Consider the following 27,814-nt stretch of genomic DNA (forward strand, 5'->3'; position numbering starts at 1 on the left):
TAGCTGAAGCTATATTGTGTAGTATGTACTCACGAGAACTTAGCCAAGTTTTTCTTGATGGTACTTATTATTATTACTATTATTATTATTATTATTATTTCAAGCTAATTTTGTATAATTTTGTATTCATTTGTTGGGGATTGAAACATTTTAAATGAATTTGGTCCAAGTGTTGACTTTTACTTCAACTTGGTGTAAAAATCACATGATTCTACGTCCCATTGATAACAATTTTTATTTGGATTTTTGAAGTTGGTATTTTTTTATAATTATTTTATCCGGTGTAAAAGACATTAAGACAACATAAGGGTAATATAATCATTTTTTATCATTCACCACAATCAGTCAGAGATATAATCAAACAACATGAGAAATTCTAACCCAATCAAAACTAACTCGATCACCAACTATCAAACGACCCCAAATAGTTGTGGGTGTGTGGGCTTGTGGATATTTTTGTGGGTCTTCGCAAATCCTTAAAAACAATTAATTATTTAATTGTGACTGATTATTTATTTACTATTTAATCTGTTGCAATTGATTATTCATTTAACTTGTTACGGTGTATTGTCGAAAAGCAACACCTTAACGGAGTTGGTGAATTCAAATCCTTTAAAGATGACTGAATCATTAGACATAATGTCTAAAAAGGGGTAAAAATGAAAACTCAAGAGAGATAACAAGAAACATAGCAACAACTGTAAATGTAAACAAATTATTTGTTACAACATGCATGAACTATATGCAACTATTTTGTAACAGGAAAACTGGTTTCATACACAGTATGTTCATATCCCAAGGGTAAAATAGGGTTTCTTTATTGCATCCTTTAAATCTTAACAAACCTGCAACTCTTTTAGGGGCACTCTTTCTCATATACTTCACATGCATATTTCCAGTTGATCACCTTCCAGATGTTCTTTAAGTAATCGGGCCTGACATTTTTATACTGCAAATTGTACAAAAACACATATATAAGTTGAAATGTGTACAATTTGTATACCGTGATTTAGGATACACAAACATGAAATTTGTTTAATCACCTGTAAGTAGTATGCGTGCTCCCAAACATCTATGCCAATCAGAGGAACCAAACTTGGACCTTTTGTAACCAGTGGGTCCTACAACAGAGATTCATATTTCAATAATTTGATTTCTGAAGTTTAAAAGGGATACTAATTTGTTTGAATAAAACTAGTGATAACTTACCTGGTTTGATGTGGTTTCAACCACAAGCCTCTTCAACTCTTTGTCAACAGCAAGCCACTGCCAAAATATATCATAAGTTCAAAATAACAAAAAAAAAGTTGAAAGAAAAAACCAAAATGACAAGATAAAGATTAAGGAACATACCACCCATCCAGAACCTTGCACAGCAGCACCTTCTGCGTTCATTTTAGCAATCAATTTTTCCACAGAACTAAAGCTCTGGTTGATAGCCGAGCCCAAAGAACCATGTGGTGGCTCGCCACCTCCTTCCTGCAATAAGGTTTTAGGGTTTCAGTTTTGGTCAAATTATAGTGCTCGGAAGTCAGAATTATCATCTAAATCAGAAGAAGAAACTAACACTGGTGGGAGCGAGATTCTTCCAGAAAATTGAGTGATTTACATGACCTGCTCAAAGACATAAGGGTAGATTAGATATCTGTGGTTGTATGAATATTATTATCCTCCTAGCATCAAATTTGTCATACAGTTGTTTCACTTTAACCTATTTAGGACTTGAAGGGGAAATTTCCGATGGAATGTAAGATACATAACGCTTCTAGCAAGTATTCAACCAAAAACACTGAAATCGACAAGATAGGAAATGATAGTGTTTAACCTCCGCCATTGAACTTAATAGCGCTCTGAAATTTGACAGCAGTTGAAGCATCTCCCTTGGTGATAGCATCATCGAGCTGCTCGATAGCTTTATTGTAGTTGGTTATGTAAGTCTGGTGGTGTTTCTGGTGATGGAGCTGCATGATCTCTCTGCTAATCGCCGGCTCCAGTGCGCCATAATCGTAGGAAAGATCGGGAAGCGTGAACGTCTGCAATCCACGCACATGTTGCTGAAACCTGGATATCGCACCTAGGGTTTTAGCAGTCGCGAGGGTTCGTAGAGCCATGTGTTCAGCAAATCAATTTGGGAAGAAATGGCGTAGCGGTGTCGGTGTCTTTGTTGGAGAATTCTCTTAATTACATACAAGTCCTTATAGTATCAAGCAATTCTTCTCTTGCACCTTAACGTTTTGCCACTACTTAAAATTTCGTCCTTCGTTGATTGAACTCTGTCGATAACAATAACATAATGAAAGTTTGGCTTTTTATTTACCGAATCTTTAGGTTTTTTATTTACCTAACCATTTTATAACATTTAGAAGTTATTTTTTTTAATAAATTAAGCATCTAAATTTTGTAAGAATAATTTAGTCAAAAGGAATGTTATATATGAAATTGGGGTAATGTTGTTATTGTTGTTACCAAGACGCCTTTAAGTAAACTTTGTTTTTCCAAAAGAGCTAAATACATGAAAGAAGAATGTATTTTCTAATATTTTTTATTACAACATTATATTTATATTTCGTTTTATGATAACATTATGTTATTATAAGAAATAATTAAAAATAAAGTAGTGCGATAAGAAGAAACAAAGTACAATGTTATTATAGGAAAAATAGAAAGTATATTGCTATTTCTACCATTTCAAGAATCATATCTTAAATGTTTTCAGGTACCACCATAAAAATCAGATCAGCAAAACAAATACATAAAATGAAATATTGTTTGATAATAATAAGTTCAAACTAATTAATAATTACATTAAGTAACAAACCAGAAAACTAAAAGCATAAACAGAAAATATGGATCTATGATAGCATAAACAGAAAATATGGATCTATGATACAATCTCCAGTATATAATACACGTTTCTGAAGCCAAATGTGCTAGTTTTTCAGTAATTCTTCAGCTTTCTTCACCCAAACATTGTAGATATCATCCGAATATAGCACAAAGTGAATCTGCAAACAGATCATAATCACCTTCTTCACTTGATCGTTAACAGATAGATAGAAGCAAATATTGGAAACCATTCTATTTAATCAACAATAAACATCACGCATAAATACCTCTTTAATGCTATGAAAGTAGTCTCTAATTGTAGATATGGCCACAGTTGCAGCTTCTTCAAAAGGATATCTGAAATGGTAATTACACATTCTGTCAATTTATGATCTGTTATATTTATGAAAGAAGTAGCAACTTAATGAACTCACCCATTGGCACCACAGGATATGGCAGGAAATGCAACATATTTAAGACTGTTCCCACTTACATAACGCAAACAGTTCCTGTATGCATTACGCAAGGTAGCTGCAGGATTCTCATCTTCATTATAAACAGGACCAACAGTGTGGATTACACAATATGCAGGCAATTTAAACCCTCTGTTTGAATTCTTCAATCATGAGTTTAAGAAAGACAAAGTAAATATCAATAATGGAGTCTAGATCTTGAGAACTTACGGAGTCATTCTTGCTGCTCCAGTTGGGCAACGTATTCCAGGGCGAACTTCACCAGCACCATAACATGCTGTTCGAAGCTCCGGGCCAGCAGCTCGATGTATAGCTATCAAAATTACACAAAATTTGTTAAAAACGTTATGGAAAATGGATTCGGTTATATTGGATTTGGAAGAGAATCACCTCCATCAGCACCACCACCACCAAGCATTCCCTCATCCGTAGGATTAACCTGTGCATAATATCTATAAATCACAGAAGAAACGCTTGATAACAGGTTGCCATTGCTTCGACAATAGCTAAATTTAGATAATTAGATCACGACGGAAGAAGGAGACAATCAAAGAAAAACTTAGGGCTTTAGTTCTTAAGGTACCGATGATTAGATAGCCACAATCATTTATATATGTATTACCATGAGCAATATCATCGATTTCATATTCAAATAGATGAAGCAATCAACACAATCCTATATACATACAATAGCGTCGTAGGAGCCATCGATAAACCAACGAGTGATATCTCCTTTCTGAATCTTCAGGACCCTCGTGGGAGACAGATTGAAGTGAACCATCCTTTTCTCAGCGTCGCCCCCATTCGTAGACATATTCGATGTAGCTCTAACTGCACTGCCTCCTTGCAGGAAGGAAAATGATCTTTCGACAACTGTTCGAAAAGCAACAGAAGTTCTGATTCGAGATTCCGGCGGTGTATATCTGAAAATGAATCTATGGATTAATGATCAGGGATTTTCATTTTATCGTCGCCATGAAAATCATAAGTACACAGATGGAAAGAAAAAATCAATGGTCAAACCCCAAATTTCAAAAACTTATCAAAGTGTACAACATTTAAAAGAAATAGTCCAATCATTGGTCAAACCCCAAAAAGTCAGAAACTTAGCAAAGTGTACAACGTTTAAATAAGGGTTAATGTTATAGTAAAAGCCTAAAAGGGTAACTAATATTTTAAAATGTTTAAAAAACATCCTCCAACTAAAAAAACCTTTTAAAAGGTAACAAATTATTATTTGCCTTTTTAAAAAACCATTCCACTGGCACCAACCAGGTAAACACTGTGTAATTTATCTCTCCCACCATAGATGTGTTTGTAAACAATCTGACTAATATGTGCATGTGTTTCTTTGTGATAGTGGGTTAGTGATTTTTTTTCCCTCTAGGCTCTTATTCTTTGGTATGTCTTCTCTTATTCTTTTTACAAACCAACAAGATCACTTAGTAATGATTTATGTTTGTCTATATGGAAGTTTGACAGTGGAGTACTAAAATCTTATACATTGTTACTGATGTTTGAAGTTATGTATTCTTTTTTGAAGTGGGAAGGCGATGGTGTATTGAAGGTGTTTGTAGCCTTTTTTTTGGCTTATTTATGCGATAAACACCTTTGGATACACTTCCCCATTCCAGTGATTCCCTCCCAGTCATGCATTTTTCTGCCTCAGTTGACCGCCACAAAATTTAAGCAAGTAAGAAAAAAATGTTAGTTTGAAAAGAACAAAAAACTCATTTGCAGAAGAATTGTCAAAAACGACATCCAATAAATTAGGGAATACTATAAACTTTTTTTTTAATAAATTAAGTATTTAAAAAATTATTGCATATTCAAAAAATTATTTATTGTACATCATGTTATTGCATATTAATCTTGTCATATTTAAATCTTCACTATAATAAATGGGCTTCGTACTGTCCATTACGGCTCTCTGATATTACGAGGTTTATGGTACTTGATTAAAACCCTCATGTGCCCAACCCTAAATCTTCAATATAATGGTTTTCTTAAGTTAGTGGAATGTTACCGAGACTCCTTTTATCCCTTACCCAATGTAATACATTGGATCAAGGCAATGTTGTTGTTGCTAGCAAGACTCCTTTAGTAAATGGGATTGGGCCATGATGTTGCTAGCAAGACTTTCAAATCAACTTTGTTTTTCCAAAAGAACTAAATATATGAAATAAAAAATGTATTTTCTAACTTTTTTACTATAACATTATATTTATATTTCTTTTTATCATAGCATTATGCTTTCCAATTATTTGTTATTATGGTATTGTACTTTTAAAAAAATGTCCAATTATAATTGTAATTAGATAGATGTTTCAAGGTATAATCTCCTAATAAGAAATAATAAGAAACAATGTTAGTATAGGGAAAAAAAATATAAATTATATTGTTATTTCTTGCATTTAACCCTTTCAAAAATCATATCTCACCATAAAAATCAGATCAAAAAAACAAATTTATAGAATGACAAATGAACCAGAACTGATATTATAGCCAAATCTTTACTTGATGCGGAAAAAAGGAAATACTATTTGATAACAATAAGTTCAAACTAATTAATAACTGTCACCAACTCTATATCAAGTAACAAACCAGAAAATGAAAACAATAAACAGAAAATATGGATCTAAAATACAATCTCCAGGAGCTAAAAGATCACATTTCTCAAGCTAAATGTGCTAGTTTTTTAGTACTTCTTCAGCTTTCTTCACCCAAACATTGTAGATATCATCCGAAAATAGCACAAAGTGAACCTGCAAACAGATATAAGCAAATACTGGAAACCATCGTTTTCAATCAACATCACAATGAAAAGCCGCAAAAATACCTCTTTAATGTCATTGCAGTGGTCTCTAATTGTAGATATGGCCACAGTTGCAGCTTCATCAAAAGGATATCTGAAATGGTAATTACACATTCTGTCAATTTATGATCTGTTATATTTATAAAAGAACTAGAAACTTAATGAACTCACCCATAGACACCACAGGATATGGCAGGAAATGCAATATATTGAATATTGTTCTCTCTTGCAACACGCAAACTGTTCCTGTATGCATTACTCAGTGAGGCTGCAGCATTGCCATCTTCATCATAAACAGGACCAACAGTGTGGATTACATGAGATGCAGGCAATTTAAACCCTCTGTGTAAATTCTTCAATCATGAGTTCAAGAAATAAAAAGTAAATATTAATAATGGACTAAATGGAGTTTAGATCTTGAGAACATACAGGGTGATTCTTGCTTCTCCAGTTGGGCAACGTATTCCAGGGCGAACTTCAGGAACTTCATAACATGCTGTTCGAAGTTCTGGGCCAGCAGCTCGATGTATAGCTATTAAAATTACACAAATTTTGTTAAAAACGTTATGGAAAATGGATTTGGTTGGATTGGATTTGGAAGAGAATCACCTCCATCGGCACCACCACCACCAAGCATTCGCTCATTTGCTGGATTAACCTGTGCATAATATCTATAAATCACAGAGGAAACGCTTGAAAACAGGTTGCCATTGCTAAATTTAGATCACAACGGAAGGTAGGAGATGATTTAAGCAAAACTTAGGGTTTTAGTTCAAAAAGGCATCAAATCTCATCATCGCGAAATGAAAATTGTTTATGAGGAATCTAAAGGTACGATAATTAGATAACCACAATCATTTCTATATGTATTATCACAAACAATATCATCGATTTCGAATTCAAATAGATCAAGCAATCAACACAATCATATACACATACAATAGCGTCGGAGGAGCCATCGATGAACCAACGAGTGATATCTCCTTTCTGAATCTTTAGGGCACTCGTGGGAGACAGATTGAAGTGAGCCATGCTTTTCTCAGCGCCACCTCCATTGGTAGACATATTCGATGAAGCTCTAACTGCACCGCTTCGTTGCAGGAAGGAAAATGATCTTTTGACAACAGTTCGAAAAGCAACAGAAGTGCTGATCCGAGATTCTGGCGTTGTATATCTGAAGATGAATCTAGGGTTTAGGGATCGATGAGAGAGAGAATTGAGAAATGGGGATGCGATTGATGGTAAAATTGGGGGCATTTGTTTCGCACACTGGGCTGAGTGGTAGTGTGCGACTGTGGGTAGTGCCTGAGTTGCGTTATTCCTACGAGTCCACACCAGAGTCAGCGACTCAGCGGAGTAGCATAAAGAATAATGTTAGGCAAACTATCATAAAAAGATTGGTGTTTTTTCTTAAGATTTTAGGCAAACTATCATAAAAAGATTGGTAAAATAAAAAATAAGTCCCAAATGTTTTTAACAAAAACCATTGGGGGATCTGGCAGAAACCAACTGTCAATCCCAATGGGAGGTGTTGTGACACTATTTGGTTATGATCATTATTCTAATAAATGAATAGTTTTAATCTTCTTTTGCCAATTGTCATTCTAATACAACTCCTATGTCATGTGTCATGTAGATATATTAGACAACTCATTTCAAAATTCAAATTTACATTTTCTAATTATATGTTAAATTTGAAGTTTAATAACTTTAAAATTTTGATATATTTCTTAATTAATAATTTATTTAAAATGACTTATTTAAAATAACTGATTAATAATTATAAATTTTTATTATAAAAGTTTAATTAATTTTATAACTGTGGTTCCCACGGGTTATAAACTAGTAATAATAATAATAGACATTGAACGTTGTTTTGGTGGTTTTAGATTGTTTTGACTACTATTTAGTTAGAATCAACATATCCGGTTGTGAATTTGGTTATAGTGGTCTAATTGGAAAATAAGACAACCATGACCTACATGAGAAAAGTATATAAATAGGGTGGCATATTCAGGGCCGACCCATGGGCCTGGGCAAGCTGGGCGACCGCCCTGGCCCCCAAATGCCATAGGGCCCATTTTATATTTCTTGTATTAATTATATAGCATTAACCCATTAGTTTTATTCTTATTGGACTGATTACTGAAGCCCAATACTCTAGTCTCTTATCAAACGCCAACCCAAAAAGAAAGAGGGAGGAGCGAATGAGGTAGGCGACTGGGAGTTGGCGTGCGAGAGATGTCCGACTTCCAAGGCGGCAAGGCACAATTAATTTTCAACGAAACAATCAATTTCTATGGAGAATCGAAACGTTTTCTCCGGATTCTAAGGTAAACAACGGTCTCAAATAATCATATTTCTTTTATTTCTTCCTCAATTTTAATTATATCGATCTCTTATTTCTTCTCCAGTTCATCTCTTCTGATTTCGGATTTAGTACATCTGATTCTGATTCTAAAATCGACATTCAAAATTCAACTGAGTTAGTGTATTCGACTGATTTAGGCTTCTCCTTCACGATTCCTACTGATTTGAACGATTTCCAATTTGAGTGATTTCCAAGTTTCATCCCACCAGAATCGCTGATTGTGAATCTTCTTCCTTCTTTTTTCTGTAAGTTCTACTTTTTAGCATTAGAATTTCTTATTTTTCTGTGATTTTTCTATTTTTTTGTGAATCTGATCTTCACAATTTTATGCTATGTAGTCTGTTGTAGAATTTGAGAATCCAGGAATATTAATATGACCTGTTGATAATCTGATTGTGTGATTGTGTGAATCCCTGTAACTTTGTAAGTAGCCTCTCGTTTTTTTGGAGATATTTTGTTATTCATTTGCTTAATTTCAGTTGTTTAATGCTAATCTTTTTAATTTGATTTTTTTTTAACTTCAGAATTTTTTGTTGTAACTATGGGGCTTTTTCAATTGGCAATTGCTTAGAGGTTATTCACACGCTCACATCATCAGCTGATGCGACATCGACCTCCGGCAATGCTTCTGGTCTTTTGCTGCGGCGGAGATCTGGATATCACAGTGCAAAGTCGTTAGAGCCGTCCCAGAGACTGTGCCCCGGGAGCGGACTACGACGATCAAGTTAGATCAGCTAGAAGATCTGAGATGGCTCCCTTTAGCTAGAGAGGACCATCTTGGTGTTGGTGGTGGTGTATGGTGGCTGACGGCGGCGGGTGGCGGCTGAGCCACCCGGCCGGAGTATAGTGGCGGCTGAGCCATGGGAAAGATCTAGGGGAAAGGTCTTAGTGGTGGCTAAACCACGTGGGAAAGAGTCCTCCTTCATGGAGGAGGCACTATCTTATTTGTAGTGGACAATTAGGTCAGGGGGAATTGGGTCAGGCCTTGGGCCAGCCCAATTCAGGCCCAACTAGCAAGGAGTTGGGCAAGGCCGCCCAGAGGCGCCGGGCGGGGCTGGCGAGCGCGCACCAGGAAGGGATGACAAGGGAGCGCCAGGCGAGGGAGCGCCTGGCCGGGCTGGCAGGAGAGTCCCCAGCAGGGCTGGCAAGGGAGTCCCCAGCAAGGCTGGCAAGGGAACGCCAGGCAGGGCTGTTAGTAGTGCGCCAGGCCAGGCTGGCGCGCTAGAGCAGTCTAGGCCATGCTAATGGACCATATCATCAAGTCCCCCCAGTCTGGTGTTATTGGTACGCGGCCAATGACATCGGACTGGAACTAGTCATATAAATTGTGTGTCGTCAAGTCCCCCTAGTCTGATGCGATTGGGTTGCTGACAATCGAATCGGACTAGATAAAGCATCAATACATTAAATAATAGAGAGAACGACCGAACCTCGCCCACGAGACTCATGGGGTTGTGCGAAGAGCCAAACATTGCCTATGCAGCTTGGGCTGACTTGATCCTCCTTCATTGAGAGGAGTGTGAGCCGGTTGGTGAGATGCAACATAATTGTTGCTGCGATCATGTAGACCGAGGCCGCTCAAGAGTGTTACGCGACACTGATGTCGATAAAATTGTTGTGGTAGTCATGCGCATATGGAATGTCACCGATATCTGTCTACATAGTCTGCATTAATAACCGCCTTGAAGGTATTTCTTGCTTGGGCTACACCTAGCTGGATTCCCCCAGTCTGATGTGGGTAGCGTAGGTAGCCGCATCAGACTATGTTGTCAAACCAATAAACCGTAAGGTTGTTGACCATAATATAAGTGACAGATATTCCGATAGCTGTGTGATTAGGTTGCTAGCGAGGGTCACGCAGTGAGACTATTGCCGATAGCCAGACAATAGAATTGTTGAGGGATAGGCAGTGAGGCTATAGGTTGGGGTTGCATAGCAAGACCGTTCCGAGAACCATGAAACAGAGGTGTTGTGGGATACGCGACAAGGCTATAGGTAGGGTTGCATAGCAAGACCATTTCCGAGAGCCAGGAAACAGAGATGTTGTGGGGTACGCGGCGAGGCTACAGGTAGGGTTGCACAGCGAGACCATTTCCGAGAGCCAGGAAACAGAGATGCTGTGGGGTACGCAGCGAGGCTACAGGTAGGGTTACGCAGCAAGACCGTTTCCGAGAGCCAGGAAACAGAGATGTTGTGGAGTCGTAGGTAGCAGGGCCACTGTCGGGATGACCTTCTTGCTGGAGAGTAACCTCACTGTAGCAGGTTGTAATGTGGATAACACTTCATCGATCGTCTAAGCACAAGAGAACCATGATGACTGAGAGAGAGGAAACATCGAGATTATGGTGTTATACGTGGAATAAGCTTGTGATGTGCGACTTATGGTGCGCGACGATGTGCGACTTATGTTGCGGGACTTAGGAGAATAGCTCGGGCTTAGCAGCCAGCGAACATGGAGATGTCATGCGGGAAAAATCGTGTGTAACGGATCGGGTTTGGTTGCTAACGATCATAGATAACTCACGCGGAAGAGCGTCGTGTGGAATGGATCGGGCTTGGCTGTCAGCGATCGTAGATAGATCACGCGGAAGAGCGTCGCGTGGAATGGTCGGAGCAAGTTGCTATAACGGAGTCGGGCTGAGAAGCCAGGCGACTCGAGGCGAGGGTACTGAACCTCGTATGCGGAGCGTGTCGCTATAATGGAGTCGGGCTGAGAAGCTAGGCGACTCGAGGCGAGGGTACCGAACCTCGCATGTAGAGCTTTCTGCTATAATGAAGTCGGGCTGAGAAGCCCGACGACTCAAGGCGAGGGTACTGAACCTCGCATGCAGAGCTTGCCGCTATAATGGAGTCGGGCTGAGAAGCCAGGCGACTCGAGGCGAGGGTATTGAACCTCGCATGCGGAGCTTGCCGCTATAATGGAGTAGGGCTGAGAAGCCAGGCGACTCAAGGCGAGGGTACTGAACCTCGCATGCGGAGCTTGCCGCTATAATGGAGTCGGGCTGAGAAGTCAGGCGATGCGAGGCGAGGGTACTGAACCTCGCATGCGGAGCTTGCTGCTATAATGGAGTCGGGCTGAGAAGTCAGGCGACTCGAGGCGAGGGTACTGAACCTCGCATGCGGAGCTTGCCGCTATAATGGAGTCGGGCTGAGAAGCCGGGCGACTCGAGGCGAGGGTACTGAACCTCGCATGATTGGGCGTAGCACCCCACAATCTATGCGTCTCGTGTGATCAGTTTGGGTTAAAGTGGAATGGTACCTGATGCTTTGCTGCGTCGCTAGTCGTACTAATAATTGATGCCTCGGTGTCTTGACTGTTTGTCGAGGGCTATGCGGGGATGCTACTTAGAGCTGGATAGTTTAGCTACCGTCAAGTGGTGCGTAGCGAGACCGCTGTCGAGGGCTGGTCATCAGGGCCGCTGAGAACTGAGCACCGAGCTGCTAGCGATAGATGAGAAGCACGACCGCTGAAAGCTGGGCAACGAGACTACCGAGGGTTGAATGACGGGGCTGATCTTCCGACTCGAAATATTAACTTCACCTCGGGAGTGCACTATCATCATGGTGTTAGTTCTTTATGTACCTTAACTCTGCCCCTTCGGAATGAAAATCACTTCTGCATAGTGTCGTACCAACCCTCCCCCCCCCCCCCTTTTTTTTCTTAGAGGAGGCGAAGAAAGGGAAAGTTGAGATACATAGCTGCTGGAAAGAGCTAGGCAACCCAAGTACTAATAAAACTGGATAGCATGGCTGGCGAGAGCTAAGCAGCGCGACTGCTGGGAGTTAGACAAAGTAGTTGCTGATGGTTGGGCTTTGCAGCTGCTGAGCTAGGTCGTGTCGCTGTTGAAGTTCGAGTTGTGCGACTACTAAGAGCTGGGCAGTAAGGCTAGCGGGGGTCGGTCAACATGAATGTGAGAGTTGATTAGCGGGACTTCCCGGGATTGGTCAACACGGCTGCTGATGACCGCGCAACGTAGTTACTGATGGCTATTTCGAAACGCTTCACGAGTAGTAGTAGTAATGTACTACTCTTCTCCTCCCCCTTTTTTTTGAAAACTCCTTGCGTATTCGAGACGTATTTGTTGAGCGGGGCTTGTGATACGCCTTCATTAAATGGGTGTTTTGTCTTGTAATATTGGCCCATTTACTGTTGAGATGGCCAATAAAATATCAATTTGATACAAAATCCAAAGATAAATGTGTTTGGAGCCCACTTGTAATTTATTAGCCCATTTGTTTAATCGTGGGCCATTATGTTGACTCTTTGTTTGTTTTTTTTTAAACCTAATTGTAACCTGGGAAATTAAAATACACGCGTGGGGCCCATGCTCTTCTTTATCAGACTTAAATCACAATGTTGCAGTTGTACACACGATTCCAAACGTATTCCCTAGATGGAAAATCTGGCATTCGGTGGTCAAGGCTCCAGGCGATGAGTTTTGTGTTGGAGCTCATGGGTTGTCTGAGAGAGATCGACCGTGACACCGGTGGTGGTGAAGGAGCAACAACCAACGACAGCGAGAGGTGGTGGTTGACAGGCGATCTCTGGTTCAATTGGAGGCGACGGATCAAAGAACTGAGGTTGGAAGTCGGAGCAGAGGCTCCTGTCAACGTCGATCTGTTGGAGCTTGGAGGTCATCGTGGAAGCGGATCTGTTTGGTCTTTGTTTGCCGATGGCTTATGGCTGGAGTGCGCCAAGTGGTAACGACGGCGGTCGGTGAGAGCCCTGGTGATTCCTCGCTGGAATTCGGCGATGTAGAAGGGATCGGCTGTTAGTTCAGAGGGGGCCAGAGCGGCGATTTAGCCATCGGCGTTAATCAGTTGAGTCGCTGGCTGGATGTGATTTTGCGTTGATGGGAGAGAAGCTTTTAGCGGGTGGCGATCGGAGGTTCGTCAAGTGGTGGAGGAGCAACGATTGGCATTTTGTAACCGGGATCGACCGATCATCGTGCGGTGGCACCTTATGTTTGTTCGTAGTCACCGAATAACTGATTAGTCGGGGTTTAAGACCGCTCGAACGGTTATTGCTGGTTCCGGACTTGTGGTAGTGGCGACCGTGGTTTAGCTTCTTGGAGACGGATTGGTTTCAACTTTCACCAGCGATTCTAGATTTGAGGTCGGCGATCGGGAGCGGTGATCGAGGTAGCAACGGACGATGGCGCTGTCTGTGACCGATTATTATTGGCTGGAGTCAGCAGGTAGTCCGGTGGGTTTGGTTCCTTAGCGGGACTCACAACTTGTAGGTGGAGGCTGGAGGAGCGACGAATCAAGGAACTGTGGTGAAGGAGCGGTGGTGTTGGGGTTACTATGGTCGACGGGTGGTTCTGGTCTGGTGGCACGCAGCTACTTCTAGGTGTGCTTCGTTGGGACCGATGGCGACCAGCTTGAGGCGTGCTGCTGGAGTCACGGCGGTGAAGGGGCCAAAACCATCGACCAGCAGCGCTCGGGTTCTGCTTGTCGAGATCGGAGGCGACTAAGTCTTGATTTGGGGATCTCTTTGACTGCCCGAGGAAGTGTGTTGACTGGGTGGGTCCCGACTCCTTTATTTTTTGGATAGACAGCTCTGTCATTTGTCTTGTCATGTGTCTGGTGCACTGTGCACCTTTACCCTCTTTTTTGTTACTGTCGGTAGTAGGTAGACATGACATACACCCTTTTTGACGTATTTGAGTGATTTGTCATGAATGTGAGCTGTAAATGTGATTTTCTCTGTATACACACTTTTTTATATTATAACCATTAATGAAAATGGTAAAACTATAAAGTAAAAATAACTTTTACTAGTTACAGCACAACTTAAAGAAATTTGTATATTTAGATTGATTACTAAAATTAACTTTTGATAATATGGCATCTGAAAGATGGTAAAAAGCTCATAAGATTTTTTTCTCTTTTACAGATATCAGTTCTTCTTATAGAACTCCTCTCCACCCCCCCCCCCCCTTTTTTTTTGAAAGTTCTGGAAAATGTACAAGCCATATGGCTGTGTGTACAAATAGTTGTTGCAGTGGGAGTGAAGATGCTCATAGAAAATTTTTACTAAAAATGATTTTCTTATAATAGATGGACTGAAGTGGGATAAAAACTCATAAAAATTTCTTTTCTACTCAAATTTCTGGAAAGACACCAAAACATAAACAAAAACGAATCTGTAAGGGTTTTTTTTTCATAAACTTCCTTTTCTTCTTCAGCTTGCTCAACAAGCTATCAAGATGTGAGCAAGGGCAGATCTATTTCGTTTTTCTCCTGATTTTATGAACTGAAAAATATGAGTGACAACTCATAAAACTTCTTTTCTTCTGAAACAAACCCCCAAGATATAAACAAAAAACAGATCTAAGAAAGTTTTTGCGTATTTAGGGAGTATTTGAGTGAAGAAAATCATGTAGATCCATAGATCTGAACTAAACACGAAATGGATCTAACAAAGTTTTGTTCTCACTAAAACTTCTTTACTTTTTAGCTTGCTCAACATATCTGAAAATCTTTTGTTTTCCATCTCTAAGCTTCTAGAGGAAGCATCAGATAAACAACTTGAATGAAGTTGTACATGAGAAATCAGAAACCAAAACCGATTTTCTTGAGAATGAACAAACAAAAGAGATAAAGACTTGTAAAATGTTGTTTGTTCTTCAACTTGGTGAATAAAATTCAAAAATATTAACAAAGATGGGGAAAAACTCATAGAAATCTCTTTTCTCCCCAACTTTCTAAATAATCCAACAAAGATGGATCTGATAAAATGTTTTAACTTGAGAATTGTTCAAATAAACTAAAACAAGGCATATTTAGATATCTGAGCAAAAACAAGGTAGATCTAACGATCTGAGCAAAAAACTCAACAGATCTAAAGATATGAACAAAAAAAAAGTGAACAGATCAAGAGATCTGAATGATGGTTAGACAGATCTGAAAAGAACTTGGCAAGATCCAAACGGATCTGAACAGATCTTGGCCAAAGCCAAACGGACCTGAACCAAGTGGTGCTAAATATGATCAGATCTGAGCTAAAATGCAACAGATCTGAACAGATCTAGGCAAGAACAAGCTTGAAACCAACTCAGGCTTTTGCTACTTGCTCGAATCCGGGATGGCGCCAAATGATGCGACATCGACCTCCGGCAATGCTTCTGGTCTTCTGCTGCGGCGAAGATCTGGATATCACAGTGCAAAGTCGTTAGAGCCGTCCCAGGGACTGTGCCTCGGGAGCGGACTCTGACGATCAAGTTATATCAGCTAGAAGATCTGAGCTGGCTCCCTTTAGCTAGAGAGGACCATCTTGGTGCTGGTGGTGGTGTATGGTGGCTGACGGCGGCGGGTGGCGGCTGAGCCACCCGGCCGGAGTATAGTGGCGGCTGAGCCATGGGGAAGATCTAGGGGAAAGGTCTTAGTGGTGGCTGAACCACTTGGGAAAGAGTCCTCCTTCATGGAGGAGGCACTATCTTATTTATAGTGGACAATTAGGTCAAGGGGAATTGGGTCAGGCCTTGGGCCAGCCCAATTCAGGCCCAACTAGCAAGGAGCTGGGCAAGGCCGCCAGGAGGCGCCGGGCGGGGCTGGCGGGCGCGCCCCAAGCAGGGCTGGCGGGCGCGCACCAGGAAGGGATGACAAGGGAGCGCCTGGCCGGGCCGGCAGGAGAGTCCCCAGCAGGGCTGGCAAGGGAGTCCCCAGTAAGGTTGGCAAGGGAACGCCAGGCCAGGCTGGCGCGCTAGAGCAGTCTAGGCCATGCTAATGGACCATATATCATCATCAACAATTTAGCATCATTGACAGTCAACAGTAGGTACAAAAAAACTCTTCTTTTATTATTTGTTAATTGTTATATGTTTTCTTGTTGGTTGCCTTTTATCACTCTATTGAATATGCATCCTAGAAAGTATATGTAAATGTCTTTATTTTTTCTTTGATATGTTTATGTATTAGTGTTCAAAGCATTTTTTGGCTTTTTTATTTTGTTGTTTTGTATTAATAGTTGCTAGGTTGTTTGGCTTACGGGGCTTGTCCCGAAGTCTTTTCTTTCCATAGGTGGGGAGTCCCCAACCTTCAATTGTATAAATTTTTTAATTAATAAAATTTCCGCAGGTGCCGCCCCCTTTTACAAAAAAAAAAAAAAAACAATATGAGGGCCCCAAATTTCTTTTTGCCCAGGGCCCCAAATTATCTAGGACCGGCCCTGGGCATATTTATTTATTATACCTTTATTGTAATTTATTCAATAAGTCTAGGGGTTGTTTTCGCTTTTTAATATTTCATAACACTTTGTTGGTGTTGTGCAATTGAATATATTTTTTCTAAGTGAGAAGGTCGTATAATAGCAACATACTTTCTAATATGTCTTACTTAGGTCACTCAACTTCTTGCATACATTCCAAGCTAATATACTTTCAAATCTTCCAAAAAAGTGTTGTGTCTGAAGTAAAAAAAAATACACACAATCAAGACAAGAATACCATTCCATAAATTCAATAAACACAATAAACCTCACAACTTACAATGAATGACCTACAACAAAGAATAACACAACAAGATGAATTACAACAACTACCGTCACCCTAACACACTAATCATGTAAAAATAAACAAATCAATTAAATAAATTTAGAAGAAAATGAAACTTCTTCTACCCACTAACCATGTGTATGTCTGTTAGTCAGTCTATGAACAATAAAAAATTGAGGCAGAATCTTGACAATCAAAACGTACCACTGCTTTCACCGGTGGAGATTGAAACACATTCCGACTTGATATCAAGCCCCTGAAACGGAAAATAAACGATGGTGAGGGTTTTGTAGTGACTCTGTCTGATTCGGGTTTCTGAACATGTTTCCTTGATTGTATTGAACATGGTGCATGCCCAGATTATAACCATCTGAAGAAGACGACCTTGACATTTCACCAGTTTCTATTCTCAGCCTTTCTACGTCTTGCTTCAGTGCTTCATTCAGAGCTGTATTTTGTCAAACCAATAAGTCTCATTACACTTGCTTATATAAAATCCCGATAGTCACAGAAGCTAGAAGCTACTTGAAACTTACCATCACGTAAATGAGCTTGTTTTTCCATAGCTTGTAATCGGATCTTAAGCTCTGTGTTTTCAGAAGACAGGCCATTTGTATCCCTCTGTATAATTTATAAATAGCAATAAGATTAACCTCAAATATATGTTCATGAAGGTAAAGGATCATTAGATTAGCAACCTGAAACAGAGCCAATTGTGCATAAAGGGTCGTTGCTTCTGTTTGTAAGGTCTAAACTTTTCTCTCGAGCTCAGATATATAGCGTGCTTTCCTCTCCTTTGAACGAGAAGCAGATTGTCGATTTGCCAAAATCTTGATTAGTACAAAGTACAAACCATAAGTTGATGTTCTAAAACTCTCTGCCAGTTAGTTTTTCCCTTTACTTTGGATCAAATTCTTCTTTAACTCCTAATAATGACCGGATTTCAATCTCCATCTCTAACTATTATGACGAGATTTCGTAACAAAACAATTGCATCGATTCATAACAAGACTGGATTGAATTTTAGCAGAAGATTTCAAATTCCAAATGATTAGTTGTTGGTATCTAAAATTGGTAAATCAAATTACCGAGTGCAAAGAAACTAGTATTTCCCTATTAGAAATGGACAAAATAAGAAGCATTGAAGACAAGCCAAAAAGTACCTCTTAGCTCGCTTAGGATCAACAATCCACAACTCAGCAAGCTTATCGGGAGCCATTACCTTCTTAGCTTCAATGCTTTCCCTAAAAAAATATTGAGCCATCCACTGAGTTGCTATGTCGATGTCGAGGTCTCGCCATACTCTTTTTTCATCACCGTCGTCGCCGTAATCATCGCCCGAAGCTCCACCATCACCAACCACATTGACATTGTTTATCCCCCGACTGCTGTAACATCCATAAAAATCATGCCAAATTTGAACTTTTAAAAAACATTTCAAAACCCATGATTATTACAAAACTTGTTTTCAAAAATAGTATATTGTCAGAGTATCCCAGAATCAAAACATGAAATCATAAAGTGTGGGGAGCGGTACGATCACGCCTTCGCCTTCCCGCAATCATCTGCAGTACCTGAAACAATAATCGATAAATGTAAGCTCGAAGGCTTAGTGAGTTACCCTCAAAATACCAACACCATACAGATATAACCATATCATATAAACATATAAGCAAACAGCATGCATAATGAGCCATCAGTCTGACTGGACCGAATCTCAGTCCTCAGTCTATCTGAACCGCTCTCCGAGCCCTCGGCATGTCTGGACCGCCCTCCTCGGGGCCTTCAGCCTATCCGTACCACTCGTTGGGCCTTCGGCCTGACGAGATTTGCCCAGCCTGGGCCTGCAGTCTACCCGGTCCGCCCAGGGTGTCTTGGCCTACTGCACACAGCAGGACCTGTTTCAACCCTTTCCCCAAACCAATAAACATGTGCACATAAATAACATACGCTAGCATGCAATAATAGATAGTCATAAGATCTAACTGATCACTATCATGGCAACCATCATATATCCAGGATACCAATCTAACCGATCTCTAATATAGCAACCATCCTACAACCAGGATATCAATCTAATAGATTACTAGCATAGCAACCATCCTAAACCAGGATGTAAATCATAAAGGGTCGGCCTTGGTGTCGTAGACCCTGTTGATATAGTGAGGAGAACTCACCTCACAACTGTCGCACTGAAGTGATAAGCTCAAACTCTCGAATCACCGACACTAACTCCACCACCTATATTTACCATAAGACCATTTCCATAAATTTCCAAATTACCAAATACCCCAGAATTCAACTAGTCAATCCTTGGTCAAAGTCAAGGTCAACAGTCAAGGTTAACAGTCCACGTTGACCCGACTCGTCGAGTGCAGTTCACCGACTCGTCGAGTCCTTCCTGAACTCGAGAAGTCGTGAAATCTCCGGTTGACTCGTCGAGTTTCCCTGCAACTCGCCGAGTTCATGCATGTCCAAATGTCGGGAAAACCCTAGCTGACTCGTCGAGTCCATGTAGAAGTCCTTGCACGACAATCTTCATCAGAATCGTCGAGTTGACCATGCAACTCGTCGAGTCCCTTCAGTCTTTTCTCCATTCAAACGCTTTTTAAGCCATTCCAAAGCTCCATATCGTAGATCTAAGCTCCTAAGTCATACTTCTTACGTAAAGTTGCAAACTTTACGTACATGCAAGGTGCTAATGACTTAAATCAAGCAAAAGAAGAGGTTCTAGGCAAAGGAATTACACTAGCATGCTAAAGACTGAAACTTTATGATTGTAAGGGCCAAGATGAGCCTAGATCTGAAGTTGCAACTTCAGATCTTGGTTCATCTGTAACGCCTCGATTCTCAGGTATTAATATTATGGCTTTAATTTTCAAGTTTCAAGTTCTACTCGACGAGTTGGATGCCCTGACTCGTCGAGTAGTAGCGAGTTTGGGAAATGTGTTTAAGTGACCAACTCACCGAGTCGGATGAGTGACTCGACGAGTTGGAGCTGGAGGGTGAAACCCTAATTTCCGGGGTTTTGCACCCTATTTAAGGAATCATAAGCCTCCTTCAGCCTCTTTACATTCCCTTGAGAGCTCAACAAAACCCTAATGCGTGTGTGTGTGTGATCCATTGTGTGTTTTAAGCTTTGGAAGATGATTCTTGGGGAGAAGAGCTTGGGGAAAGCAAGTGGATTGAAGCAAGGAACTCGTGGGAATCAAGATCTACTTCAGTTGGCATCTTTTGGGAAGGTATTAAGCTGTTATCTTAACCCCATTTCATTCTAGATCTCTTTTGGGTGGATTTTAGGGCTTTTCTAGTGTGAATCTTCCCTCTAGTGTGAGACTTCTTTGCAAGCTTGGTTTTTGTCATTTTAAGGCTTTAGAGCTTTGGATGCACGTAAAGTTTGCAACTTTCCGTGATAAACATGCCTTGGGAAGCTGGATCTGCAATTTGGAGCCTTAGCATGGCTTAAAAAGCCTCTGTATGGATGAAGGACTGAAGGAACTCGACGAGTTGCATGGTCAACTCGGCGAGTCCGATGAAGATAGTCGTGGGCTCGGCGAGTCAGTTAAGTGACTCGGCGAGTCGGCTAGGGTTTTCCCAACCCTTGGACACATTTGAACTTGGAAAGTTGTAAGGAAAACTTGACGAAGGAGTTTACGGCCGCAAACGTAGGAACTCGACGAGTTGACAAGTTATGCAAGGAACTTGGCGAGTAGCTAAGGGTACTCGACGAGTTGAGGTCAACAAGGATTGTTGACCTTGAACTTTGACTTTGACTTTGACCAATTGACTTCTGGGGGAATTTGGGAAATTGGAAATTTATGATCATGATTTGATGGTAAATATTGGTGGTGGAGTTGTGACAGTGATCCGAGCGTGGAGCTTCTCATTTCAGCGCGTTAGTAGCGAGGTGAGTTATCCTCACTATACTCAAGGGTCCAAGGCACCAAGGCCGGCCCTTTGGATTGTTATATGGTTATGTTATGCTGGGATGATATGTATCCTACAGGGTAGGATAATATTATGTGGTATGTGGTATGATCTGTTAGATCAGTATCCTAGAGGGTAGGATAATATTATGTAGTATGTGGTATGGTCTGTTAGATCGGTATCCTGGTAGATAGGATGATATTATGTGCTATGTGGTATGATCCGTTAGATCAGTTGTTGTCTATGGACTGTTATGTGATTATCTATTATATAAATGTGCACATATTTGTTTGGCGGTTGAGGCTTATCTGCTTTGTGCGGAAGCCAATAGACCTGGGCATTCCAACCTGTTGGTTGTGGGTCGTGAGTATTCCATCCCGAGGATGATTGGACTCATAGTATGTGGGCATTCCAACCTATTGGTTGTGGGCCTGGGGTATTCCATCCCGATGATGATTGGACCCATAGTATGTTGGCATTCCAACCTGTTGGTTGTGGGCCTGGGGTATTCCAACTGGATGGTTGACTGGACCCATAGTATGTTGTTTATGATTATATGTGTATTGTTGTGGGTATGGGTATTTTGGGGGAACTCACTAAACTTTCGGGCTTACAGTTTCACTTTATTGTTTCAGGTACATCAGGGGATTGTGGCAAGGCGAAGGCATGATCGTACAGTTCCTCATGTTTTGTTTATGTTTCTGGGAAAACTCTAATATTATACATTTTGAAAACAAAGATGTAATGATTTTAATGGGTTGAAATGTTTTTTTAAAAGTGCAAATTTGGCATGAAATTTTTGGGTGTTACATCATCACTCGAAATGTAGCACCAAATGCCAAAATGGCCCCAAAACTCAAATATAGAAGGATCTAGCTAGAAGAAGATCAAGGTAATGACTTGATACCTTCAAATGATTCTAAACTGGGGTAGACTTCAGATCTACACACGTTCCTTGCCTCAAACTTCTTGATCTTCAAGCTCAAACTTGAAAAATCACACTAAATGGGGCACACACACGAATTAGGGTTTCAGAGCTCAAGGGGACAATGAGGGGAGGCCAAGTGAGGCTAATGATCCTTTAAATAAGGTGTGAAACCCTGGAAATTAGGGTTTCATCCTTCAGCTCCTACTCGTCGAGTCGGTTACTTACGACCCGCGACCAAAACCGTGCTTACTCGACGAGTCAGGGCATCTAACTCGTCGAGTCGACCTTAAAAGTTGGAAATACAAGACTGAAAGTTTATACCTGAGAGTCGGGGCGTTACAACTGCTGTCCGGAACGCCACCACCGTCTTTCAAGCTAGATCCGAGCTTCTCCATGTCCATGTAAGTAGAAAACATATCATCATCATATCCAATCTCTTTGAAGCTTCCATACGCTGCATCGAATGAGTCTGATACCAGATCTAGATCTTCAGGTAGCCGAAAGTTGACCTTGGAGTGTGCACGCCGGTGGTGAGACGGCTTGAAAGGAAAGGGTGCAACATTTGGAGAGATAGAATTGGGATTCGATGGATCTTGCATTTTTCTCAATTGCGTGAGTCCATGATCTTCGCTTATGAGCCTTTCCTGGTTCGCTCTCCCCTTTCTTCTATTCTCTGCTCAAACAGAGGGCAATGCAAAGTTGCAACTTGAAAACCAAGTAAAGAGTAAAGTAAAGGTAAAACAGAAAAACTTTGTCTAAATTACACGGTTTGGTTTGAGGTAATTTGTAGGATTATCTCTATTTTATTTTCTTTAACTATGACAATAACGGTTTTTGTTGAGTTTTTATCCATAACCGATTTAAAATAACCAAAGGGCCCCACCATCCCAACCCTACCACATACTTACATCTTGCTCTTATGTTTTTTTTAAGAATATAGAAAGGAGGAAAAGAGAGGATTCAAAAGGAAAATGGTGTTCTCGAGTTTTTTTTAGGAGATAAGAAAATGGGTAGAGATGGAAGAAAGACACAAGCATAGTGTGTATCCATTTATTTTTGGGCGGATTGAGAAGGAAAAGAAAAAAGACAACTTCATATCCTTGCCCTTTTCTCTATTATACCTTGAAGCTGAAACCTAACTAAGGGTAAAAATGTTATTTGGCATTAAAACTCCTCCTTCCTTTCCCATGCAATTTGAGAAAACATGTCATAACTTTTTTTTTCTCATTCCCTTTCTTGTCCATCCCCTTCCTTCCGTTCCCCTCCTTAAAATTTACACTCAAGAACAAGGTGTTAATATTCCTCATAATACCGGCCCAAGAGGTGTTCAAGGTATGCCTATAAACAAAACCCACTAAAATTTAGGGCCCATAAAATTTCAGATTTTATATTAGCATTTCTTTCTTTTTTGGCCCAAATAGGTTAAGCAATATATGGCGTATCAGGGGAGAAAGGAATGATGCATGCAGCTAAGTAGGAACGTGGAATCATGAGCGGGAGATGACCATTTTGTTCCTTCATCCTCGTTAGGAATCATAAATATTAATTGGTGTTGCACCAATTAACGGTTGCTAGTAGCCTAGCAACATCGATCTTGTTTTCTTATGTGTTTGTTGCTTAAATCCAGAAAAATCATTCAAAAGAAATCCATTAATCCTTTGAATTCAAATGAAAACCACTCGTTTAATCAAAGATTTGAGTTTATACTTCTTTCTTCACAAAATCACAAGAAAATCGCTCATTCAGCCAAAAGTCAGCAACAACAGATTTCTTTTTTATTCATATTTCAATTAATCAAAAGCAAATTGGAATCGGAAATGAGGTGCCGAGGTTCGAAAATCGGAATACGGGCCTAAGGAAGAAAACCAAAAGGTAAATCATTTTTTTATTATTGTTTATGATTCTTATTTCTGATATTGTTTTGAAGTAAATCAACCTTTTTTCATTCTTTTTTATTCTTATTTTCTTGAATTTAGAAGCATTGAAGCAATAATATCTTGATGTCAATCGAGCTTTTCGAGGTTCAAAAGTTTATGATTTCGAAAATTAGAAGGTATTATAATTTTTTTTTCTATCTGATCCATTTTTGATATTGTTTATAAGTAAATCATTTTTTTTCCATTCTTTAATGTTTATGATTCTTATTTTCTCTATCTCAGAAGCATTGAAGAAACAAATTATTGACTGTCAATCCAAATTTTTGAGGTTTACAAGTTTTTGATTTCAGATTGTCTTGAAGTGTCGAAAATCAGAATGTTTGATGTCGTCGAATACAAGAAAAAAATGTGTATTATTTTGAACGAACTTTTAATTTTTTGTAATCTACAATAGAATATGAAAAATTATAACTTTGTCCTTGAATTTATATATTTTTCAAGTTTTAGGACCTATTTTTTATTAAGTTGCACAGGGTCTCCGAAATCTCGCGGCCGACCCTGATTCCTCACCTCCTATCCACACTAAGAACTACTCTCTTCATGCACCCTAAGAGCTATTATCTTCTCCGATAACATTTTTGCCATCGTGCGCGTCTATATTAACTACTAGACTAAATGTACTCACATGTCTCACCGGAAAGCTTCACCCACCCCCATCGGGGTCTCCTTGCTAAAAAGTACCAGTAATGACCACCATCATTGATGATGTTGGACCACCGCTAAAATTGATTATGAAACCTGAAATAAGACTTGCACCTTTTGGCGAAAACCTCAGCATTCGATTCTAAAACTTGGAATCAAGGAATCTATCGATGGTAATGATCGAATCCATAACAGCACCGCTAGTTCCTTACTTCTCTCGTCGGAATCCAATTTACATATTTGACCCATAACCCTCAGTGGGCTAGCAAAGTGAGGTGCTATGATTTCGATGATGGTGTTGGTTGTTGATGGGTTTATGCCATAAGAACATCCTATGTGCTCATGCAAACCCTAATGCTTGGATCTAGGTTTCTCTATTGTACATGCATTCATCCAAGACTATAAACCCTAGATCTAGCATGTGATAATCAATATTAACATATGAATTAGGGTTTAGATCATACCTTAATTGTTATGTAGCAATAACAATCTCAAATCCTCCTTGTAATGGCTTTAGAAAGCTTAGAGTCACAAGTGTCACTCATCTAATGGCTCACAAACACCAAGAGCAAGAGGATGAAGAATAAGGAAAGAGGAGGCTGCCCAAAACGTGTGGAAACCCTAGTGGAACTCTTAGCCACGTTTTTGGGGCTTAAGGGTACTATATATACATGTAGGCTATTAGGGTTTTCAACTAGGAAACCCTAATCTGACTGCTTAAGCCCTAAGCAGCCCATGGACCCTTTTAGAATATCCCTTGGGCGATTTCTAATGGGTTTCCCCATAGACTTCGTCCAACCTATTATTCCAAGGTGATTCATAGCCCAAATGCAATTATCTTATAATTACAGTTCCAACCCCTTAAGTTTAATTAATCTCTTTTAGCCACAAAATTAATTATCAATTAATTCTTGACTAATATTAATTAAACAATATGATTTCTCCTTTAATATATTATTCTCATAATATATTAATAAATCATAATTAATCCTTTCTCTCCATAATTCATCCTATCAAGTTGCTTTGGTGAAGGCAACCCAAAAGGACCATGCACCATCGGGTCAAGTACATACCAAAATAGTTATGGACTTAGACACTAATCCAACAGTCTCCCACTTGGATAAGTCTAATAACTATTCTGCGTATGACTTCAGATCCTGATCTGTAATCGTAGCTTTCAAAAACCGCTGTCAACTCTGATCCTATCAGAAGCGTGTCCTTTAGATAAGGGATTATATATTCCTCCATTCTAGATATCGTATAGACTGAGACATGGATTTAAATCATTCTCTTTGTCTATGTGTTGTTTCCCGATTTCCGATTTATGACGACTGACAACAGACTACAATTGAACACATCAAATTAGTCCCGGCTTGGCCAAGCGCTTAGTTGTCATCACTAAATCATCGAGGGGCCCACAGATATTGCTTTCATCCTACTTTGGATAAAAGGAACGGATAAACTTTGATTCAATGCTTGCTTGCACTCACTTACCGAATCACACACAACAATATGTTTTATGACACCAAGTTACTGGTGCGTTTACATATTATCAATGTGTAACCGACTCACAAGATACAACTCACACATCTCGGTTTCAAGAATATAAGATATTATCGTCTCACCAGTCACTCGTGATAAAATCCATGAAGTGATCCAAGTGAGCGTGGGTTTAATCCAATGCTCAAATCATATTCATAAGCACTCATGAACGTTGCAGCAAACATTTGCTTATGTCTAATACACTTTAGACAATCTACAAACCAATTCATGACAGTCTTCATTCATACGTACTTCCAACATATGAACGACTGTGGACCATTCGAATAATTTGATTATTCTGAAATAATTTAATTATTCAGGAAGTCAAAACATGCAAAGTGAAACACAAGAATAATACTAATCCCATATGGCCCCAAACTCTGGGTATAAATAAAACATTTTATTTAATCACCATATTGATTACTCATTATTTGTTATTTCGGGTAATCAACTTCTTACTTGAATTATTACTACACTTGTCCCATGCTCTCAGCATGCACACAATGTTTACCTATGGTCCTTTCTTTGTGAAATAGATCAAATGAACACATTTCCAATCATATTCATTTCACAACTCCCAATCCTTATCACAAGTATAAGAATATCAAATTCTTGTTACTTATGCTAGATTCTAACATTTTATGCAATGATTCTTTCGTAAAGTCACAGCTCAAAATCATCAAGACTCGGCCAATCTCTATCAGAAACAATTCTATAGATATGATGTCTCTCACTCAAAGTACATTCCTTTGAACATCCTTCTTGCATAAAAGTTTCTAATCTAGACATAGATTCTTAATATCTAACTCCCAATATGGAAACATTTCCATATTTGGCATATGACAATTCATTCTTAATAGAATCTTATCTATTCATAATAATGTCATCCAATACAATACTTCCAACTACTCACAAGCGACCAATCCTCAGCGAGCTTTGGATCGTCCTTTGATAGTTGTTTAATTATTTTAGTCAAAACCGATTCTAGTCCTTTTTTCCTCTAAATGCGCTAGACATTTTGAAAATTTTAGAATGGTCAAATATTATAGCACTTGCAATCGATCCTATACCCGAAGCGTATGGAACACGATGCATAATGTCTTACATAAAGATATGATGCTTTATCCATCTTCTGCCATAATATTTTATGTGTCTCGTTCTTACAATTCGAACTATGAAGAGGGATGCCGTAATCATAATCGAAATTTAAGAACACACTATGTATCCTTTGACTAAATTTATTAAAATTTCTCAATCTAAGCTTTAGATTTTGAAACGAAGTACAATATTCTCTCCCTTAATTATAGCAAAACAATTATTCAACCCTTACGACTTTGCAAAGTATGACTCTTGTTTTCTATAATTAATATTGCTAACTTGCAATACTTTCCTTAATAATCATACAAGCACAACATTTATGCTCCCACTATCATGATGATTATTATCATATAAGCATAACACTTATGCTCCCACTAGCTTTGACATGTTTTAGAAAACAACTGAACTTCCAGAAAACAATACTTATTGAATTTCTGAAGTTCATATTTCTAATACCTAATGCTTTGATAATCCTTTATCTAAGCTTCTTAAACTTATACACCTTTGCCTTAGATAGCTCATATGTGTGTCTAAACAATCCAGACTAATTGCCAAATCTCACAATCGAATTATGGAAAGGGATGTCGTAACCATAATAGAATTCGAGAATACAACTTCACAATCACTATCTTCTTAAAATCTCTCTTAGTGAAAGCATTTCCTCACAGTCATTTTCATGAAGGAGGGAATCTTATGACACTTAGATTTTAATGGTGTATGTGTTCCTATCCATGCGAATTTGTCAAAACCAAAGTTT

The 27,814-nt window shown here is 39.5% G+C and overlaps 4 protein-coding genes and 1 long non-coding RNA gene across 5 annotated transcripts; 1 reads left to right on the forward strand and 4 right to left on the reverse strand.

The window, feature by feature from the left end:
* Nucleotides 1–677: 677 nt before the first annotated feature.
* Nucleotides 678–2,150, reverse strand: LOC145132350 (superoxide dismutase [Mn], mitochondrial-like). Its single transcript, XM_079067103.1, has 6 exons — nucleotides 1,826–2,150; nucleotides 1,568–1,614; nucleotides 1,354–1,479; nucleotides 1,210–1,266; nucleotides 1,044–1,121; nucleotides 678–949 (listed from the first exon to the last, which is right to left on the reverse strand). The coding sequence occupies exons 1-6, from the start codon at nucleotides 2,109–2,111 to the stop codon at nucleotides 857–859; spliced, it is 687 nt and encodes a 228-aa protein (XP_078923229.1). The 5' UTR covers nucleotides 2,112–2,150; the 3' UTR covers nucleotides 678–856.
* Nucleotides 2,151–2,734: 584 nt separating this feature from the next.
* LOC145128932 (uncharacterized) lies at nucleotides 2,735–4,247 on the reverse strand. Its single transcript, XM_079063703.1, has 6 exons — nucleotides 3,988–4,247; nucleotides 3,690–3,738; nucleotides 3,510–3,612; nucleotides 3,261–3,431; nucleotides 3,114–3,183; nucleotides 2,735–3,005 (listed from the first exon to the last, which is right to left on the reverse strand). Exons 1-6 carry the CDS (start codon nucleotides 4,111–4,113, stop codon nucleotides 2,931–2,933), a joined length of 594 nt encoding a protein of 197 aa, XP_078919829.1. The 5' UTR covers nucleotides 4,114–4,247; the 3' UTR covers nucleotides 2,735–2,930.
* A 1,546-nt stretch (nucleotides 4,248–5,793) lies between these two features.
* Nucleotides 5,794–7,473, reverse strand: LOC145128311 (uncharacterized). Its single transcript, XM_079063118.1, has 6 exons — nucleotides 7,054–7,473; nucleotides 6,724–6,772; nucleotides 6,544–6,646; nucleotides 6,286–6,456; nucleotides 6,139–6,208; nucleotides 5,794–6,064 (listed from the first exon to the last, which is right to left on the reverse strand). Exons 1-6 carry the CDS (start codon nucleotides 7,369–7,371, stop codon nucleotides 5,990–5,992), a joined length of 786 nt encoding a protein of 261 aa, XP_078919244.1. The 5' UTR covers nucleotides 7,372–7,473; the 3' UTR covers nucleotides 5,794–5,989.
* A 9,385-nt stretch (nucleotides 7,474–16,858) lies between these two features.
* LOC145130217 (bZIP transcription factor 18-like) lies at nucleotides 16,859–22,437 on the reverse strand. Its single transcript, XM_079065054.1, has 8 exons — nucleotides 22,160–22,437; nucleotides 18,147–18,371; nucleotides 17,991–18,048; nucleotides 17,520–17,604; nucleotides 17,281–17,431; nucleotides 17,188–17,239; nucleotides 16,978–17,045; nucleotides 16,859–16,895 (listed from the first exon to the last, which is right to left on the reverse strand). The coding sequence occupies exons 1-8, from the start codon at nucleotides 22,435–22,437 to the stop codon at nucleotides 16,859–16,861; spliced, it is 954 nt and encodes a 317-aa protein (XP_078921180.1).
* Nucleotides 22,438–23,315: 878 nt separating this feature from the next.
* LOC145128832 (uncharacterized) lies at nucleotides 23,316–24,107 on the forward strand. The gene is made up of 3 exons (XR_013717123.1): nucleotides 23,316–23,710; nucleotides 23,815–23,891; nucleotides 23,998–24,107. It is a non-coding gene; the product is annotated as an uncharacterized LOC145128832 (long non-coding RNA).
* The last annotated feature ends 3,707 nt before the right edge of the window (nucleotides 24,108–27,814 follow it).

The sequence above is a fragment of the Lactuca virosa genome, chromosome 8 (assembly GCF_052849685.1).
Source record: "Lactuca virosa cultivar CGN04683 chromosome 8, Lactuca_virosa_CGN04683_v6, whole genome shotgun sequence".
Lineage (NCBI taxonomy): Eukaryota > Viridiplantae > Streptophyta > Magnoliopsida > Asterales > Asteraceae > Lactuca > Lactuca virosa.